A 20,848-nucleotide genomic window follows, 5' to 3' on the forward strand; every position below is an offset into this window, starting at 1 on the left:
ATTTTGATGTATGAGTCACATAAACAGCTCCATATGTTGGGCTTTTTAGTGTTAGTAAACTTGATCGGTAGCTCACCTGGTAGCACTTGCAATGTGGACAGGTACGAATCCCGTGAAACACGCGTCACGATAAATGAGCTCGCAGGCTTGCAGAAGCAAGCTAAATTGGCATGGTGGTTTTCATCAAATGCGTTTTTATCTCAAGTTTGCGTTTGTTAACACTGTGTATAGTTTAAGTGGTACATTATTTTCACTGGAGATTTCACTTCCAAACTGCCCTGACATGTAACAAGCAGCGTAATAAAACATTGCCAGATCCACGTTCATCTGCTTCAGATAAAATTGAACGTGCTTTTAGTGCCAGTCACTCATTAGACATATTACTTCAAAAGTGTTGAGAAACGTGCAAGTAGCAAAATAATCTAATTTTTGCAGTAATGTCACCATAGGCATCCCTTTCCAATGAGAAAAATAAAAATTCTCTCTTAATTTACTAAACTTGCACCAAGCATTATTGTGTCATGAACAGAATTTAAAAACACCATGTTAATGATGATTATCAGCAAATAACAAGTTAAATTTCAGTCAATTCAAAGATATTGTACGACTTCATAAACCCTAAAATATTTTAATTATCTAATCATCCAGAACCGGTCAATTTAAAAACATGAAGACAAAAAGTAGAGCATATCAGCAACAGACACACATACCTGACAATCCCAGTTTGATTGTAGTTAAAGTGATTTGATTATAGTGTAATATAATATCACACTCTAGCCTATTGCACACGTAGAAACCATATAAATGTGCTTATATGTGTGCATTTAATTAATGATATTTGTCAAAAAATATATAATGACATCATCTCATGTAATTTATGTCCTCATCAAAGAGGAAATATTAATTTTGCAACCCTCTATGTCTGTGATGTATTTGACTAGAAAAGAACTGGACACATTGACCAAGAGCTTGTGCAAACCTGGCTGCCTGCCTATATTGTCAATAATGTATATTGTACCTCACAGTTCACAAAGATGCTTCAACAGGATAGTGACCATATGAGATTCATTATTCTTATCAATGTTGAGATGAATGGTCAATTACAGATACCACCTTACTATTGCCTTTAAAATAAAAAAAATATGCTGGCTCAGGCTCATTGTCATTTTGCAGAATAAATGCGAAAATCTTCGTAAACCCTCTTAATTTAGAAATATGAAACGAGCATCGCCCGGTTAATCCATCGTGTTTCACGTGCTCTGATGCAGCCTGTTGTCAAAGCCGAGTAACAGACGAAAAAGCGACAAATAATACAAAAGCGATTCATTTGAGCGATACATGAGCGAATAAATCTTACCTCGGTTTATAAGGGCGTTTCCGCTCAGTTCGCACGCTCGCTGTCGGGTGTATCGCCGCACATCTGCTTCATTCCCTCATCAGTTCGTTCAGTGATCAGACACTCACCACGCCTTCCCTTCGCCGGCTACAAAGACACGGGCCGGGGCCATGCCGTTATCTGCGCGCACACGGGCCAGCGCGCGCACACGCTCGCTCTCATACTATACAGTGTGTGTGTGTGTGTGTGTGTGTGTGCCCTACACAGCCTCCGCTCACTGACAACACATACAGTATTATCGCTATCATGCTGCAGGGAAATATTGGGAATTCGAATACATTCAATTTTCCTTAATCATATTGTTATAATTATAGTATTTGATAATTAATGCAAAAAATCGTTCAGCCTAAATTCAATGACTATTAGTATCAGGCTATTAGTGCTTTAAAGGTGACGGTTGCTCTACGAAATTTTGCGGGTAAAATCCTGAATCCGCGTGTTTGGGAGTTTCGCGTAACGGTGTGTCTCCATTACAGCGGCAAAACTCCGCTTTCGGGTGTCGGCTACCGTGTGTCTGTAGCAAGTGTGTTTAATCTATGTTTTTTTTTTCAACACATGATCCAGAAAGCACACGTAGCCTGACGTCTACAAGATGTCTGTTAAAGATCACTTCACCTGGAAAGCATCTGCTGTTTGCCAACATCTGATAGACGTCTTACGATGTCAGTTTTACATACATTCTAAATTATAAACATCTTAAAGACTTATCATCTAAACGTCTATTTGACATCTGACAGGAAACGTCCTATAGACGTATTCATGGGCGTCGGAACCATACATACGCGTGCAAGACCCACCCACTTTTTAAGACCAATGATATTGGACCCACTCACTTTTCCGTCTCTAATTCAGTGCATACGTCTGTTCGCTTTTCAGAGCGGCGTCAGTCAGATCTATTCCACTTGAGGAATGCCCTTATAAATTAAACTCCATATCCGCTGAATCGCTAAATTATATTTCTCAACGAGCAGCAACTGACGAAAACAACCTGTTGTACCCTTCCAGTAAAAATATTGCGTTGCAAACATCAATAACAGCTTTAAGTTGTCAATGCTGGCAAATGACCATGGTATCAGCAGAGGGATAATCCACAGATAGCTGTGCATTTAATGCACAACGTGAAGCGGAGTTTAGTTTACTTGTTTAATTAAAAGGCACCAGAATAAATGAAATGGCATTTACTCTAGTAACATTTTTCTGGGGGAGGACCCACCCACTTTTTTTTTTTTTGCTTCCGACACCCATGGACGTATTGCAGATGAGCAAACACTCTAAAAAATACGTCTTCCAGATGTAAACACGCACATCAAATAGACGTCTCCGTGATGTAGCTACGTGTGCTAGAGATGCACGCGATTTGGAAATAGGCAAACTTTGTTTCCAAATGCCCCAAGCAAAGACATTTTTTTATAAACTTGTGTAAACCAAACTGCAATATTTAACATAACAACTGCAAAGCACTCAATGTGTGAACACAATATGATTTACACACTACATCCAGCATAAACTCTGGCACAGACTGCATAACTGTTAACACTCAAGACAGACGTCACTACCTGAACCACATAGCTATTGGCTGCCCACCTCCATTTTTCACTTGTTATTTGCATAGAGTCGGGAACTGCCCAAACTTTTGCAGCTCTCTGCCGCTCTCAACGCTTTCTCCAGTCCGCTGTCAATCCCACAATGCACCGCACGAGCGTAAAACTCAACTTCCATAAGAATCAATTCTGCGTGAACCGCATGCGCTGTGATTGGTCTGCCAGAGCCCCTCCCTCGGGTTTCACACGCTCCCTCTGCACGTGTAATTGCACGTCAACGCGGACAACGACGCAGAAGTATAAATGAAAACCGATGCATAGCCTAGCGTAGAGGCTACGGCGTAGGTCAGACGCAGAAGTTTAAACCAACCTTTAGTTCCCCACTCACATATAGCTCATTTTCAAGTAGGTCACGTGTGGTTCTGTGTGAGCAGTACATCACACACTGCCAATGAACAATGGCCTTTTTTGGTATCAAAATTCACTGAAATAGGCTATCGCTAATGTTAGTGACCGAACCGTGAGAAAGAGAAAGACAACAGAGGCTAATCCCAGCTAACAGCTAACTTTGGCTAGTTTCTCTCAACGTTTTGACCAAATGTTCTTCCCTTATAGGCTAACAGAAAGTTATCTGGTCTGATAGGCCTATAATGTTCTCAAAATGTTGGCACAAAAATGAATAACGTTTAATTAATCATTCTTTGAATAGAAAAGAGGTGGTAATAACTTGGGATTTGTGCTGATTAATTAGCACAATCGTTCAAACAACACTGTTTTACATGTTAACATTACATTAGACTACCCGAGTAATATTACTGAGCCTACATACTAATTTGGCAAATACAGTAATATTTCCATAATACTACACATTAACTAGCCTATTTTGTTGATGTATTTACATATTATTCGGCAGTAATTATACATGTGTAACATGCATGAATCCAATGTTTCAAATCACTTTAGTAACATTGGGAACTTCGTGAAGTAAAGTCGTGATTAGAAAATCTTTTTCATGCTAATTAAATCAAACCCAGGTAGACACTAGGTGAAGATACATTAGCATTATTGAACCTGTAGTCAAGGCGCCTCTGCAAATGTGATGTCTCGGCTCTTCTTTGAGCGACCGTAATTCAAAGTCATTACTCTTCATGTACAGTCGATTATGCAGCACAACTGCTGAAAGGTTCGTCCATGTACAGCAAGACTGGCTTGAATAGAGGCTCAGGTTCTGGGGCTTGACAGTAATATCCCAAACATCTGAACAAAGGGCCTGGTTTATTTGCATCCATCTTCTCCGTGCCCACTGTGTGAACGCCCATGGGGTCCCCCCTTCCCCTTCACCCTCCACCCAAAACACACACAAACACCATCTGCACTGAAGGAGACGCTCATGCTCAATCCAACCGGAAGAATTATACACACACTGTGTAATCCCGGCGAACAAAAATGTGTTCTACGTTCTGTTATCGTTCCCGTTAAGTTATGAAAACGTCATATGTCAAAACATTCAAATGTCCCGTTTTTAAAATGTTTTTTCATTGTCTTGTGAACGTTAGAGAAAACATTAAGGAAATGTTTTTCCTATTTTATCATTTTGCAAGTAGCCTACTATTATAGCAGTGAGTTTTTACCTTTGTTTTGGTTTCGTTTTAATATTGGACTTTTTACACACAACACAGTTTTCAACTAAAAATGAATATGTTTTTATGTGCTTAGGCCGTTTATTTACACGACAACTGCATTTTGGGGTCCTGAAAATGCAAACTTTTAAAAATGGGTTTCACAGTGCAAGTTTTTGAAAACGATAATGTTATCATCTCCTAGTAAACTACAAAAACATGAATTTGTGAAAACGGTGACGTCACGCGCATGCGTACGTCATATCTGAAGGCGTACGTTCAGACGCGTAGTGTTTCTTTAGAAAGTGACATCACCGACTACTGGCCTGGCTTGAATAATACAGCATTTTTAATCGTTATGTTGAAAGTTTATTTTGTTTTGTTGAATTAAAGCTAAAGCTAGGCTACTATTTGAACTTTTACATTTCTCCTCGTCATCCTTTGTGGAGAATGGGAAAGTTAGGCTACTCTCTCGATTGCTTCTCATTTCAAGTCATTTCATTTCCACCCTGACAGTCTGATTCTGAACTGAAACCAGCCTACAGCAATAGATCATTACTGTAAATCTTCTAAGAAATGACTATTTTCCCACTTGAAGAGCAACAACTTTTACTTTTCATTGTGTTACAAATGTTGTTCATGTTTAAGATGCACAAAGCTAAAATAAAATAAAACTCTGATCCAGGTAGAAAAATTAGACTGATATAAGACCAAAAACGTACCAAATAGCTTCCAAGTGCCAGGTATCAGACTGTATGAAGTAAAATACGAGCGTTGAAATGTGACTATGTTATTTCATTGATTTGATTATACTGCCATCGCGCGGACATTGATTGTACTGTAAGTAAACTACGTTTAAAGAAAAGAGGCAGTTTATCTGCGGTAAATGAAAACAAATCTAATGAAATGTGAATTATAATTTAGCAAGTAAAATGTTACTGTTCATAAAATGTATAAACAATTATTTGTGGCCAGGTCAAAAATGTTGCTGTAAGGGTAACGCCCCCTTTTCGTGCACCAGCCAATGAAAAGATGCTGACACAAGGCCGTCGTCGACTCGTCATACATCGGGATTTGTAGTTCCACGCTACATTTGGCTCTATTCGCAGTTAACCAGTCGAGGCAGTTAACGGACTACAGAGCGCGCGAGGGACTGACTGTGAGTGACTGACAGCTTGACATCACGGTGGCTGGCAGTGGCACTTCGTGCGTCTGAAAGCACGGCTCTGAACTGACGTATTATTTTCCACCTGGGAGCGGACGAAAGTTGACAACTTTGAAAATGCAGTCAGAATCGGGGATCGTGGCCGACTTTGAAGTCGAAGATGAATTTCACGAAGAGCCTAAAACGTATTACGAGCTGAAGAGTCAGCCGCTGAAAAACAGGTCTGTGAATGGAGCGTTTGACAGCTTCTGGAATAATGCAGATGCTCTAATGCATGCTTTACAAAGTCTGGTATGCTCAGAGAAGACTGTCACTGTATTTTTTTTTTTTTTTTTTACATTTTGTTATTTATTCTATTAATCCTTCTAATGAGAATCAGCTGCGCTCACTCCATCCACGTCCTGACGCGACGCGACAGGATTTGCAGCCGCGCTCTAGTCGCGTCGCGTTTCGTGCCGCGTATATGGTGTGTTACAGTAGACAACGCCTTAGGATACAGCATCATCATCATCAAATATTTACTCATGTAGTAGATGTGTATGAAGATCTCACTGGTGAAACTGTTTAAATATGTGCACTGAACTTTGGTGACACTTTCTAATGACTCTCAAACCATTATGCAATGCAGATCAGTTGGCTAGTGTTGTGTTTCCCACAGGAGAGCCCGAGGCTAGTTTTTATTCCAGGGAATATTTTAAAGTGGATTATTTTTGGAAGTTAATTTAATAGTTAATAGCAGTGTATGTCTTGCAGCAAAACTGAAATAGTAATTTTGAAACACAAAACAATGAGTGAAAACAGCAAATACCCAGACAGCAACATAGTGTCGGGCCACATCTGGATCTGGTACATGTCGATTTGGGCCGGATCTGGGCCGACACTATGTTGCTGTCTGGGTATGTAAATACAGCAAATGAAAATATGGTTTTGTCTAACAAATAATGTAATTGATAAATTGTATAAGTTTATATAAGTATTTTGAAACACTTGACAGCTTGCTATGACTTGAGAACACAGTTGAATCTTTTAGTTAAAATCTACCAACATTATAGATGATCATGTACTGTATAGTTAACTCTTGCCTGGATGCATGTCAGTGTAGTTTTGAGTGTGTGTGTGTGTGTGTGTGTGTGTGTGTGTGTGTGTGTGTGTGTGTGTGTTTTCACTTGTTACCAACACTTATTGCAAAATAAGATGATACTGGATTTTTTGTTTGAACTAACAAAACATTTTTTTTTAACTGTGTCTGAATCCAACATATAAAACTTAGATAAAAAAACAAAACAAAAACATTGTGCATTTAGACTTTTGACAAAACCTTTTAGTTGCATAAATAGACATCCTGTGACAACTAGCCCCGGCCTCACCTTTCCTACATGAACATATTTGGATCAAAGTTTCAAACCTTAAAACCCTAAAATAATTGCCTAAGATCTGCATTATATAACGTAATGGAAGTTGTTGTATAAAGTGCTCCCAGCAGAGAGTTGCGTATGAGATCTTTACATATTTATGAAATCTAAAAATAAAATAACAAGTTTATAATACATTATCATTATATGGGGCAGTTATGAGTGACAGGTGTACCGGATGCTTATTTATTTTATTTTATTTCAATCTGCAGCGTGAAGAAGAGCCACTGAAATGAGTTTACAGTGAGAACTGAGACAAAGATGTAAGAGGTTTAGCAGACTTTCTTTTTTTTTTAAGTATTTGAGCTTATCACATTCAGGCAAACGTTTAAGCGAATCAGAGGTCGCAACAAGATCCGAGCTGCTAGAAAACATTTCACACGCTTTCTGTCAACTTCTGTATGAATTCTGGACGTGTATAGTGGACGTGTCGTGGTTTGCTCATGTGGCGACTGCAGTGTGTGAACTGTAAGCTGATGTGGTTGTGATATACAGTATGAGCACTGTACTGAAGCTCTCGCTCTAGACCGTTTCACCCTGACAGAGATCCGTGAACGTTGGCAGACGGAGAGGTCTTAATTTAGACGAGGCAGACGCTCAGGCCACCATGAGGTGAAAATTAACAACATAAATTTAGAAGTGCAGGCTAATACCTCAGATGCAGCGCATGGGTTTTTGGGGGGTTATTTTGGTTTGTTGCTAAAATATTGAGCGTAATAACTGGTGTTGGATCACAATATGCACAATTTCACACTAAAGTTCTGTTATTTAGCATTTAGCGTTTGGATGCGTGTTTTTATAGGGTTCTCAGGATAATGGAAAACCAATATCAGGGATTTTTGGAATTTTCAGGCAAGAAATAGATTTTTAATCATGATCCTCTGAAATGCCTGGAAAAGTCGTGGACATTCATTAGGCAGAAGCTGTGGGAACCCTGTTTGTTTGGCTCAATCTATTTGTGCTATTCAAGCTTGCATTTATGTGTCAGTGACGGTGCTTGAAATGTTTCAGCACAACTCATAATAGTCGATGCATGTTTAATGCTGCAAGTGCCGTTGTGTCAGGTGTTATTGCGCCTTGTTCTACCACTTTTTTACTTCAAAGGCCCGAGAATACATGTTGCATTAACTATATTATATTAAAATAATTTAAAATTAAATTCACAGTTGTAAAGTAAAAGTTATTATAACTATTATTTTCTTTAAAAATTTTTTTTTTTTATTTCACAGCTATTTCAATGGTAATAACAATATATTTGTTCTTATTTAGAATTAATATTTTATTCATTTTTGTTGTTGTTGTTGTTGTTATTGTTTTAGAGCCAGATTGATACATAATCACAAATGCTGGCCTGCAAAACATGCACAGAAAACGTTTTTAATATCCCATTTTAAATCACACTTGAAATTTCTTTTTAATCAGAAAAATCACAATTAGACTTTTCCCCAAATCGTTCAGCCATAGTTTCTGCTAATGTTTTACAGTTGCAATGTAACATAAAATAATTATTATATAATTTCTCTTAAGTACAAACTTTTTTCTTTTTACAGTGAAATATTACAATTGTAATATTTATGAATTAGTTTTTATATTTTATTTTGTATATTTGTATGTAATAATAGTAATAATTATGATTGTTGTTATTATTATTATTATTAGAGACCAAAGTATCAGCCAGTAATTATTTTCATTATTTTCACTATCGCCCGATTGTTTAAAAACAGCCGATGATCATATCCTGTCAATCAAAAGAGGGCGGAAAAAACGAGTCAGATTGCAACTCATAATGTGCGTAAAGAAAATCTCTCCTGTGTTGAATTCAGGGCAAGTTTATGACGGCGTTTTTAGCCGCCGTTCTGATGTGAAAAGCGTGAGAGACTGACACGGATAAGAGGAAATTCTTCAATAAAGTATTTCTTTTTTGTTTTTTTTGTTTTTGCGCACAAAAGGTATTCTCGTCGCTTCATAACACTAAGGTTGAACCACTGGAGTCACACGGACTATTTTAACGATGTCTTTACTACCTTTCTGGGCCTTGAAAGTGGTCGTTGTGTAGCTGTCTATGGATGGCAATAGTATCCAGCTCAGACCCGTCGCCAGACCTCAGTCTTAAGGGGGGCATATGAAATGCATGGGCGGGCACAATTATTATCAGCCTATAGTATGTATTTTCATAATAATCGTATACTCTATTTGCGCAGCACGTAATCATCACGTTAAACATAACCTATAGCCTACACCACATTACATAGAAGCAATGTTATGAATATCCATAAAACACTTGACTATACAACATATTAGATGTAACAGAAGCATCTCTCAAACATTGCATTTTAAAGCAGTCAACAGAGGGATGCATTGCCACGAGACACAAACGCGCGCGCATGCGCACGCACAGAGAGAGACATTAAACCTACCGGTACTTTGAGTGGAGGCAGCGCTGTCCTCTCTCCAGTCCCTCCTGTCAGTACAGCGGGAGGCGGCGTTTCTCTGAGCAGAACCTCCTCATCAAAGTATCCTTCTACTCGGACTTAAACTTGTGAGTGAGGTCCTTTTCAAAAGCAAGCTGAATCAGCTGGGCCTTGCCAAGGTCTGTGCAGCATACTGCGCCGATGCTCTGAGAAGACGCTTTTGAGCGTGGAAAATGAGTTTTCACACATTGCTGTGGAAGCTCCTAAAGTTAGGGCAAGGGTGTAGGCTGTGAGAACAGTCGGCATAGCCTGGAGTGCACAGTTGAATGTGCTGAGGATGTTGGCTATTGTCCATTTTCCATCTTCGGGGGGAATCGGGGTGTTAGTCATTTTCTTCACCAGGAACTCACGAGCCACAGTGTATTCAGATTCAACCACATCAGTTCCAGCTAATACCAGGAGAGGGGTTACTTTTGACAGGTCCAGGAAATTAGCCTCGGCCTCTGGGTTCAAAGCAGCCAGTGCGCCAATGAGCTCGCTACTGCGCTCTCCAAAACGCGCGCTCATCTCTCCTTGCACAGCATCGATAACACTGTAAAACAATCTCATAAACTCAGTCTTTTCGTCTATGTCACTTTGTGGCTGACCAACTGTTTCTTCAACTACAAATTCGCGGAGGTTCTTGTTAATTGTGCGTCTTCTCTTGCTTGGACCAGGGTCGGTCACCGGCACAGCCTCGGTGGCTGATGCTGGAGGAGCGCTGAGATCCCACAGTGCAGAAAATTCATTTTCTGTGCGCAGTGTCTTCACGCAGTCAGAAGCGCTGTTCACAAGTGTCACCGCAGTGAACAAGTCCATATCTTCAGCCTGTAGTAGTCTGTTAGGCGGCTCGAAAAGTGACAACAGTTTCATAACAAGGTGCGCAATGAAAAGAAAACTGCGCTGCGTAATGGCTCGAAGCAGCCCCGTAGCCTCGACGCGCACCTCCGCTCCAAGGCCTCGTGTGTTTTCCACCTCGGCCAGTAATGTGGATATGTCGTGAAAACTCTTCACCGCAATTTTGACCGTTGCCAAGTGGCCAGTCCATCTCTGGTCCAAGAGACGTTTCAGGGTATCGCCTTTGTACAGGATAGTCACGGTTGGCTTCCTGATGAAGTTGTACAGCATGTTGCATACTCCAAAAAAATCCTCGACAGCTGCTTCACTGGACATGGCATGAATCACAACCAGATGAAGTTGGTGATTAAAGCAGTGAATATATGGTATGTTACGATCCAGCTTGTTTTGGAGCAATTTCTGCACACCACCATGCCTGCCAGACATGAGTGATGCGCCATCATAAACCTGACTCAGGATTTTGTCCGTGCTGAGTCCGGCGCTGGTGAGCTCATTAATGATCACACCTGTCAGAGCCTCTGCATCACCTTTCTCAGATGTGGCCATTACCAAGAGGCGCTCACACACACCATAGTTTTCGTCAACAAAACGCACAACTACAGATATATTTTCTTGGCCTAAAGGATCCCGTGTGCCATATTGAATACCAGCTATCGCCGACTTGTCTCACTATCTCCTCTGTCACGAGTTTGCTCATCATTTCGATAATCTCGTTTTGTATCTGTGGGCTGGTATAGCGTGCATTCTGTGGGATTGTTTTTGTAATCCTTGTCAGTTCGGGATCTTTGCGCATGCTGTACTCAAAGAGAGACAAAAACAGCCCCATGGAGCTATTATCATCTAGCACACTGGCAAAACCAGCATTATCTCCACGTAACGGCAATTGATTCACCACTAAAAACTCCAGCATATCACTTACGGCTGACATGTAGTATCTGTTGCGAGCCAGTTGCTCTGAATTTAAGAGAGTGGAAATCTCTTTTCCTCTCTCTCTACGTTTTTCTGAATCTCTCCACATTGCTTCACAGGCTAAATGTTCTTTTGAAGCTGCATGCTTATTTAACCCCTTGCCTGTTTCAACTGCATGTTTCCAATCATTATATCCCTTAATGGAGAAGGTCGCGTCCGATGATACAGATTTGAATTTCCTGCAGACATAACAAAATGCGGAGTCCTTTTCCACCGAGTACTCAAGCCAGTCCCTGTTCAAATACCAGCTAGAGGAAAATGATCGTTTTTTTGAACCAAACATTTTGACTGGATATTTCCTCAACACAACCTGTTTGGGTTTGTCCGTGCCGAGGTCACTCTCACCCACTGATTCAACAGGCAGTTGTGGCCCAAATGCTGCCCCGCCCCCAGTCGTGGTTGAACTTGACCTGCAGGTCCTGCCAGGCCCAGGGTCGGGCTCCACGGAGCTACTAGCATCAGGTTCAGTCTGTCGTCCAGTGTTTCCTTCACCAACTACAACATCAGGAGGCGTCGGTGTCGTATCCAATTTGGCAGAGGAGATTGTTGGTGGGCTTTTCAACCACTTACGGATATCCATGACGAATTGAAACGAGTAAGACGGCGAAAACTCTCCCAGCTTTAGAAAATGCGCGGTAACTGTTTTTTTTTGCTTGTTTGTTTTTAATGCACGGTTACCGCGGTAACTGTTGAGCGGCTAAAGTGACGTAGTCTACGTCACGTACGTAGCGTAACTTTTTTAATGTTTTAATGGTAAAGAATGCAACATTAATGCAACACAAAATTAGCAACTATGATAATATAAAATTAAAATGAAAGTTTTTGTTTTAAGAGACCTGTGCCTCAAGTGGGGGGGCACAAGCATTTTTGGGGGCGGGCCCGGCCCCCTATGGCCCGCCCATAGCGACGGGCCTGATCCAGCTGCAGACCCGCAGCACCACCACTTTCAGAACCCCAGCGCCAGAACCGGAAGTAAGGGGCGGAGCTTACGTTCTAACACCAGCGCCAGGACCGGAAGTGAGGGGCCGAGCTTCCGTTCTAACACCAGCGCCAGAACCGGAAGTAAGGGGTGGAGCTTACGTTCTAACACCAGCGCCAGGACCGGAAGTAAGGGGCGGAGCTTACGTTCTAACACCAGCGCCAGGACCGGAAGTGAGGGGCCGAGCTTCCGTTCTAACACCAGCGCCAGAACCGGAAGTAAGGGGTGGAGCTTACGTTCTAACACCAGCGCCAGGACCGGAAGTGAGGGGCCGAGCTTCCGTTCTAAACCGAGTAACGCCACCTAACGTTTTGGAGCGTAATTTGCTTAGACACGAAACGGCATTATTACACACGAAACGTCATACTTTATACATATTATAATGATACATTAAGGTATAGTACAATAAGCATTTTAAAACGTTGATTTTGTGTAATATAATTCTATATAGTTATCCGTTTCATTGTATTATGAGAGTTACTTCCTGATCATGATGTTGAAAAATAATGCTTGAAACTTGGTCATTTTATATAAAATATACTTTATTTCACAAGAACATGTGCAGCATGCATTTTTCTTTATGTAAAATAATGTCAAAAATCTAAAAAGAGAGAGAAAATCCGGCATTGTTTTAAAAGAAACAATAAAAATGTACCGTACTTCAAATAATAGCCGAGTCCCAAATAGACGATTGTCTCTTTACACGCCTGGTGTGGCTGCAGGTCTGGGTAAATATAAGGCCGGTCTCAAATAGAGGTCGGGTCTGTTTTTTAGTGTCAGGTTGTATTTAATCTTCTAAAACCCGTCAGATCGTCCGCTTTTTGGCGGCCACCAAAGCAAATTTTTGTCCCGCCAAAGCCTATTTTGATCGGTGAGTGATGTAGAATAGAATGACTGCTGCGCTTGACAGGGCGCTTAACGAGCAGAGAGAGCGAGAGAGAGAGAGAGAGAGCCCTGGCCGCGCGCGCGCACTCTCACGTCTTCAAACAACACGAGCGCTGTCTTGCTCTTTATTTGTCACATAGCCTACCAGTTATAGTTCATACAACGAGCAGTGACTCACTGTGTAATAAAAACATACCCTAAATATTATTTAAAAGGTGCAACAATTTTAAATATTTTTAAATACTTGCAAAAATAACCATGCTTGTGTCATTGTAAATAATTCCGCCCCTCCCTCACTTCCGGTTCTGGCGCTGGGGTTCTGAAACTGGTGGTGCTGCGGGTCTGCAGCTGGATATATCTCATGGATGGGTCAGAAAGCTCTCAGATTTCATCAAAAATAGTGCTGCACGATTAATCGAATCGCAATTGTAATCGCGATCATGTCAAACCTATGCGATTATATAACGCAAAATGCCGCGATTTTTTTATATGAACACAGCATCTCTTCTTTTTTGTCATCCTTTGACTAGTGTTACATGATCCCGCTCTTATTCGTGCAAATGCCTTAAAACCATTTTGCACGACAAGAAGTCAAAAGAGAGCGCGCTGCCTGTGAATGTCCTGAATGTGACTCACAGAAAAACGCGCGCCAGTATAATGCGCATGCACAGACCGCGTGCCAGAATCTCTTTCGAGCTTGAACGAACAATAACACATGCACAATTATGCGAAAATGTCGTTTTGTCGATTATCTTCATAACATAAGAGCAGTCTTATGATGGACGAAAAGAGTTGTGCTTGTGAGAGAATGAGGCGCGTGAGAGATCCGCGTCTCGGCAACGGCTGCTCTTAAAGGGCCAGCAGCGAATAAAGCGTTCCGTCAGTAAAGTTAATCAAAGAACAAAGGGAACAGAATTACTCACTGCTCTTGACTAAAGAAGCTTTGTGGGTTTAATAAGGATTAGTCTATATATATATATATATATATATATATATATATATATATATATATATATATATATATATATATATATATATATATATATATATATATATAATTTATAATTCATGCAGCGCAGACTGTTTGATAACTTTATTCAATTTCTGTATATAAATCTGTATATAAATCCTCAATCCTACCTGTTAAGACAGGAAGGGCACAGGTAAATATGTCATTTATTATGGGTTTATGTGAGGATTGTTTGAAGTTCACTTAGTTTAAAATCTGTTATTATTATTTTTTAAGCCTAATAAATATTTTAAAAGTTGATAGCTTTCAATTGTATTGATGGAATCACTGTAATGTTGGATGGCTATAATTAACGTTTAAAATGTGGGGGGTGTCGTCATTTTTATCCAGACATCAATGGTTTATTGATCATTATAGGTGTTATCAATCATTTAGTTATTGTTGCTAGTTTGAGTTGAGAAATACACATTAATACACAGAATGATCACTAATCTGTGTGTGCATTTTACTTTAGAACCAAGCAAGTTGACTCAAGAAACCATTTGTTTATTATATCGCAATCGCAATATTGACCTCATTAATCGCAATATGACATTTTCCCCAAATCGTGCAGCCCTAATCAAAAACATCTTGATTTGTGTTCCGGAGATGAACGAAGGTCTTACGGGTTTGGAACGACTTGAGGGTGAGTCATTAAGGACAGAATTTTTTTATTTTGGGGGGAACTATCCCTTTAAAAGCCCTGGCGTGGATTGCCGCCTTTCCCGATTGGCATTTCTGACTGGTGTCAAGATGTCAAAGATAGTTTTGCGTTCTTGATATTGATGGCAGGAACAGATGTTATCATGTACCATGCTGGCCGTCATTGAGAACATCCTCTCATCCTTGACTCGCTCACTGGATGAAGTCCAACGCTCCTCACAACCCACTCTTTCCTTGAAACTCCTATTTTCATTCATGAGCCATTTTTTTTATTATGATGAGGCATTCAACAGATACTTCTCTTATAAGGGTAGAGACGGAAGATGATTGTTCTCAGCGGTTGATTCGTTGCATAATAGCAGATAAGGACGTGCAAGGTGGTTAAATTCTTTCATGGTTTTGTCGATTACAAGGCCACTGTGGTTGGGAGTTTGACGCAAGACACCGGAACGGTGGAGTGTATTTTTAGGTGGTCATCATCGCAACTCTTTAGTCAGATTTCAAGAGTTCCTGTTTTGTTTTTCTTTGACCCTCCCAAAACTCCCAAAAAAGATTCAGGCGTGAATCTTCAAACGTGCAGTCATATTAACCCCGCTCTGGTGTGCAGATTTGATTTGTCATGCAGTTTGCCTAAAAAGAAAACAACAAAAAAAAAACGTTTATTTAGCAAGGATGCATTAAATTCATCAGAATTGACAGCAGACATTTATAATGTAATAAATACTTTTATTTCAAATAAATGCTGTTTTTTCTAATCCTGAATTAAACAAAATTCAGGGTTTCCACAAAAAAAATATATGTTTTCATCATTGGTAATAATCAGAAATGTTTCTTGAGAATAAAATAAGCATATTAAAATGATTTTTAAAAGGATCATGTGACACTGAAGACTGGAGTAATGATGCTGAAAAAACAGCTTTGGAATAAATTACATTTTAATGGGTTAGTAGTTTACCCAAAAATGAAAAAGAAAAATGTGATGAACCTCATTGGTTCTTACTGAAGCTCAAACGTGATGTGTAACACGAGAATGAACCTCATTGGTTCTTGCAGAAGCTCAAACGTGATGCGTAACACGAGAATGAACCTCATTGGTTCTTGCTGAAGCTCAAACGTGCTGCGTAACACGAGAATGAACCTCATTGGTTCTTGCTGAAGCTCAAATGTGATGCGTAACACGAGAATGAACCTCATTGGTTCTTGCAGAAGCTCAAACGTGATGCGTAACACGAGAATGAACCTCATTGGTTCTTGCTGAAGCTCAAATGTGATGCGTAACACGAGAATGAACCTCATTGGTTCTTGCTGAAGCTCAAATGTGATGCGTAACACAAGAATGAACCTCATTGGTTCTTGCTGAAGCTCAAACGTGATGCGTAACACAAGAATGAACCTCATTGGTTCTTGCAGAAGCTCAAACGTGATGCGTAACACGAGAATGAACCTCATTGGTTCTTCCAGAAGCTCAAACGTGATGCGTACCACGAGAATGAACCTCATTGGTTCTTCCAGAAGCTCAAACGTGATGCGCAACACGAGAATGAACCTCATTGGTTCTTGGGGAAGCTCAAACGTGCTGCGTAACACAAGAATGAACCTCATTGGTTCTTGCTGAAGCTCAAACGTGATGCGAAACACGAGAATGAACCTCATTGGTCCAGCCTTGGTGAGCATTAGAGATTTTATACTAGATGTAGAGGCTTTTTTTTATAACATTAGAAAATCTTCCCAACCACAAACTTTTGAATAGTAGTGTAACTTTAAAACCTTAGTAAGCATATATGCTTTGAAAGAGGCTGAGCAGACTCCTGAGTCAGTGTGAGACGTGACATATTCCACTAAATACAGGAAGCAGAAGACAGTTCAAGTCGACAGCACACAGTATTCCTGACCACCAACTGGATATAGTAAGTGAGCTGCACTTGTTTTCCAGTAAAAGTATCTAGACTTATTCTTAAAACAAGATGAAAATACTTGAGAAGCAAATTGCAGAAGATATTAAGACTTGTTTAGAGACATAAAACCAGAAAACATAAAAATAGGCTTCTTTCAAGATACTATCTTTGTTTTTTTTTTGTGTTTTTTTTGGTGAGATGCAGCACTTCGAGCTCCTCGCTTGTGAAATCAGTGTTGTGTCATCGGGCATATGGGACACGGAGAACACTGGAGACTGAAACCCGTACTAGACCTTCTAGCATGATGTAAACCACAGTAAACATTTAATCTATGAGCCTTTTTGTTGTCATACATAATATACGTAGATATCTGTTTGTGCTGGCCTTTTCGTATGTTCTGTTATGAATTAATTTCATATACAATAAGCCACAACATGACTGAATGCTAGTTTTCTTTATTTACTGGAAAACAGACAAATTATCGTTTAAGAAGATGATATTTTGCAGTTTAATAGGACAATTAGCCTAACTGGTGTCGTATTGTATGGCGTTAGATGTGACCCGGAACAACGTTTCCAATCAATGTCAGATAAAAAAGTTATTCTGCTAACGTTCCCATTAAGTTATGAAAACGTTTTCCCTTTCTGGATGTTCTCTGAATGTTCAAAACATGAAATGTTTCAAACGTTTAAAAAAAATAAAACTATTTTTGGTTAAACAAACGTTATTTTGCAAACATGGTAATGTTGCTTTTGAATATTCCGTAACAAGTAATAACATTTAAAAAATGTTAGAAAAACGTCCAAATAAAACGTTTCAGGAAAACAAAAAACATTCCACGAGCGATTTATAAATAATGTTTTGAGAACAACAAACTATTAACGTTACTGGAAGAACGTTTGCTCATAACTTTGAGAGAACCTTTCTGCATAAATGTATTTGTTTTAATTATTTTGTGGCGGTTATTATAGTAAATTATTCCACAATGCTTTAAAACACTCGGTAGCAGAGGCTTGAAATAATTGATGACGCATGAATGAATCAACGCAGAGCAATGCTGTAAATCAGATAAAGTCTTTGCGTTTACCCAAAATGTTCCCTCCTCGTCCCCGTCACCTTATTCTGTGAAGTGTGAGTGTGTCAGTGTTTCCAGCAGAGCTGCTAAAAGTCGAGTGTTGAGTGAGTGATCATAAATACAGAGAAGAGTGGATTGAGTCATGTCAGGATCATTAGATTAGCAGTGTTAGCGGTGTCAGCGTGAACATTACAGCGGCCAGTGACTGGAGTGAAGAAGACCTCGGTGAATGACACAAGCCAGGAGGTACAGTCTCTTTTATACTGAATAAACGTCTGTTTTGTGTTCGAGATCTGAGATGATTAGCACAACAAAGAGATGTTTGTATTTGCTTCAGAGCAGATATCATGCCCATTCCCATTGGAGATGCTAAAGTGCTTGATGAAACTGTTCGGTTCCAAGCTTTGTTCTCGCAGGACATTTGAGTTTCGTGTTTTTAGTTTGTGAACCTTTGCTTTGCAGTGCTGACAGACCAACAATTGAGTCAATTCGAGATTATTTCATTGATCCAATAGTTATTCTGGTTTGACTTGAATAGTTAGGCGTACTTCCTCCGTGTTTAATTCTTTTGATAAGTTATATTATTTGTGTAAACAAGCAAGTATGATGTCAGCAATATCTGATTCAGTGTTGTTATCATTAACAAACTAAAATGCTACCTGAAATAAAATGTGTTTAAAGCTGCAGTCCGGCATTTTTCCTCTTTGTCGCCATCTCTGTTCGAAATCTGCAATTGCAGTCATTCGCGGAATTATCAACTTTACGTGGGTTGTAGTTCAACACCCTCGACACGGCACAGCGCGGATGAACACAGTGTTTGAGGAGAGTGTGCAGCTGTCAGTCACCGCGCCGATGTGGATATTGTCATTCAGAATCACAGATTATTCTTTTTGAAAGTATGACCAACATAAGAATTTTCACCGGGAAATGTCATCTGAACTAGTAAGAAACATTCACTTTTGTTCTGGTTCTGACATTGCAGTAAATCGCGCTGATTAAATCTAACAATTGCTTATACACTCACCGGCCACTTTATTAGGTACCCCATGCTAGTAACGGGTTGGACCCCCTTTTGCCTTCAGAACTGCCTCAATTCTTCGTGGCATAGATTCAACAAGGTGCTGGAAGCATTCCTCAGGGAGTTTGGTCCATATTGACATGATGGCATCACACAGTTGCCGCAGATTTGTCGGCTGCACATCCATGATGCGAATCTCCCGTTCCACCACATCCCAAAGATGCTCTATTGGGTTGAGATCTGGTGACTGTGGAGGCCATTTTAGTACAGTGAACTCATTGTCATGTTCAAGAAACCAATTTGAAATGATTAGAGCTTTGTGACATGGTGGAAGTAGCCATCAGAGGATGGGTACATGGTGGCCATAAAGGGATGGACATGGTCAGAAACAATGCTCAGGTAGGCCGTGGCATTTAAACGATGCCCAATTGGCACTAAGGGGCCTAAAGTGTGCCAGGAAAACATCCCCCACACCATTACACCACCACCACCAGCCTGCACAGTGGTAACAAGGCATGATGGTTCCATGTTCTCATTCTGTTTAAGCCAAATTCTGACTCTAACATCTGAATGTCTCAACAGAAATCGAGACTCATCAGACCAGGCAACATTTTTCCAGTCTTCAACTGTTCAATTTTGGTGAGCTCTTGCAAATTGTAGCCTCTTTTTCCTATTTGTAGTGGAGATGAGTGGTACCCGGTGGAGTCTTCTGCTGTTGTAGCCCATCCGCCTCAAGGTTGTGCGTGTTGTGGCTTCACAAATGCTTTGCTGCATACCTCGGTTGTAACGAGTGGTTATTTCAGTCACTGTTGCCCTTCTATCAGCTCGAACCAGTCTGGCCATTCTCCTCTGACCTCTGGCATCAACAAGGCATTTCCGCCCACAGAACTGCCGCTCACTGGATGTTTTTTCTTTTTCGGACCATTCTCTGTAAACCCTAGAGATGGTTGTGCGTGAAAATCCCAGTAGATTAGCAGTTTCTGAAATACTCAGACCAGCCCTTCTGGCACCAACAATCATGCCACGTTCAAAGTCACTCAAATCAACTTTCTTCCCCATACTGATGCTCGGTTTGAACTGCAGGAGATTGTCTTGACCATGTCTACATGCCTAAATGCACTGAGCTGCCGCCATGTGATTGGCTGCTTAGAAATTAAGTGTTAACGAGCAGTTGGACAGGTGTACCTAATAAAGTGGCCGGTGAGTGTAAGTTATCATTTCACGCAAAACCGTGCAAAGTAGCTATACTATGTTCTCTAATTGTTAATGTTAACAACGTCAGCAAGCATTGCGTGACTACATCATGTAATGTCCTTCCGATATTATCCTTGTTTTCGCATGGGCCGGTTGCAGTCTCTTTTTTTCTGTAGCCACTCGGAAGTCCGAACGAAGTCTTTTGCATGTTACAGCGGGTGAGTCTCTAGTTGTCACTGATGATGATCGTCGTTTGAACCTTTCTGGATCCGCCATCAAATTGATAAGTTTAATTATATCAAGTGCTTTGAGAAAAGGCTATAAATCTCTACCTCCAACATCCTCACACGCAATATAGCTTATACTAGCCGAGACTCCTTCTTTATGTGTACAGACGTGAGTGTACAGATGTGTGTGTACAGATATGACGTAATGACGCAAAGACATGCTCGAATCTCCCGCGGAAATCCACCAGTACCACTAAAATTAAAAACATTATTACAGGCTTACCGTTTTGCATCGAGCTAAGGCAAGCAGATAGTTTTGAACACTGGCTGGTTATGTTTTTTATCAAATATGTATTTTGGATAATTTTTAACCCAAAAAAAGCTACGGACAGCAGCTTTAAGTTCAAGTAAAATTTTTAAACAACAACAACCAGGTTTAATTCTCGCTTCATGCATTATTGTTTTTTTTTTATCAACACTTAATTGCGGGTAA

The 20,848-nt window shown here is 40.2% G+C and overlaps 1 protein-coding gene across 1 annotated transcript in view; it reads left to right on the plus strand.

Annotated features, from left to right (window-relative positions):
- The first annotated feature begins 5,723 nt into the window (after positions 1-5,723).
- The window catches only part of mitfb (melanocyte inducing transcription factor b), a 67,270-nt gene continuing 52,145 nt past the window's right edge, over positions 5,724-20,848 (plus strand). Inside the window, exon 1 of the mRNA XM_056270670.1 lies at positions 5,724-5,942. Coding sequence (XP_056126645.1) covers positions 5,839-5,942 — 104 coding nt within the window. The 5' untranslated portion in view covers positions 5,724-5,838. The remainder of the gene's footprint in view (positions 5,943-20,848) is intronic.

The sequence above is a fragment of the Rhinichthys klamathensis genome, unplaced genomic scaffold (assembly GCF_029890125.1).
Source record: "Rhinichthys klamathensis goyatoka isolate OS25496 unplaced genomic scaffold, OSU_Roscu_1.1 h1tg000305l_1, whole genome shotgun sequence".
NCBI lineage: Eukaryota > Metazoa > Chordata > Actinopteri > Cypriniformes > Leuciscidae > Rhinichthys > Rhinichthys klamathensis.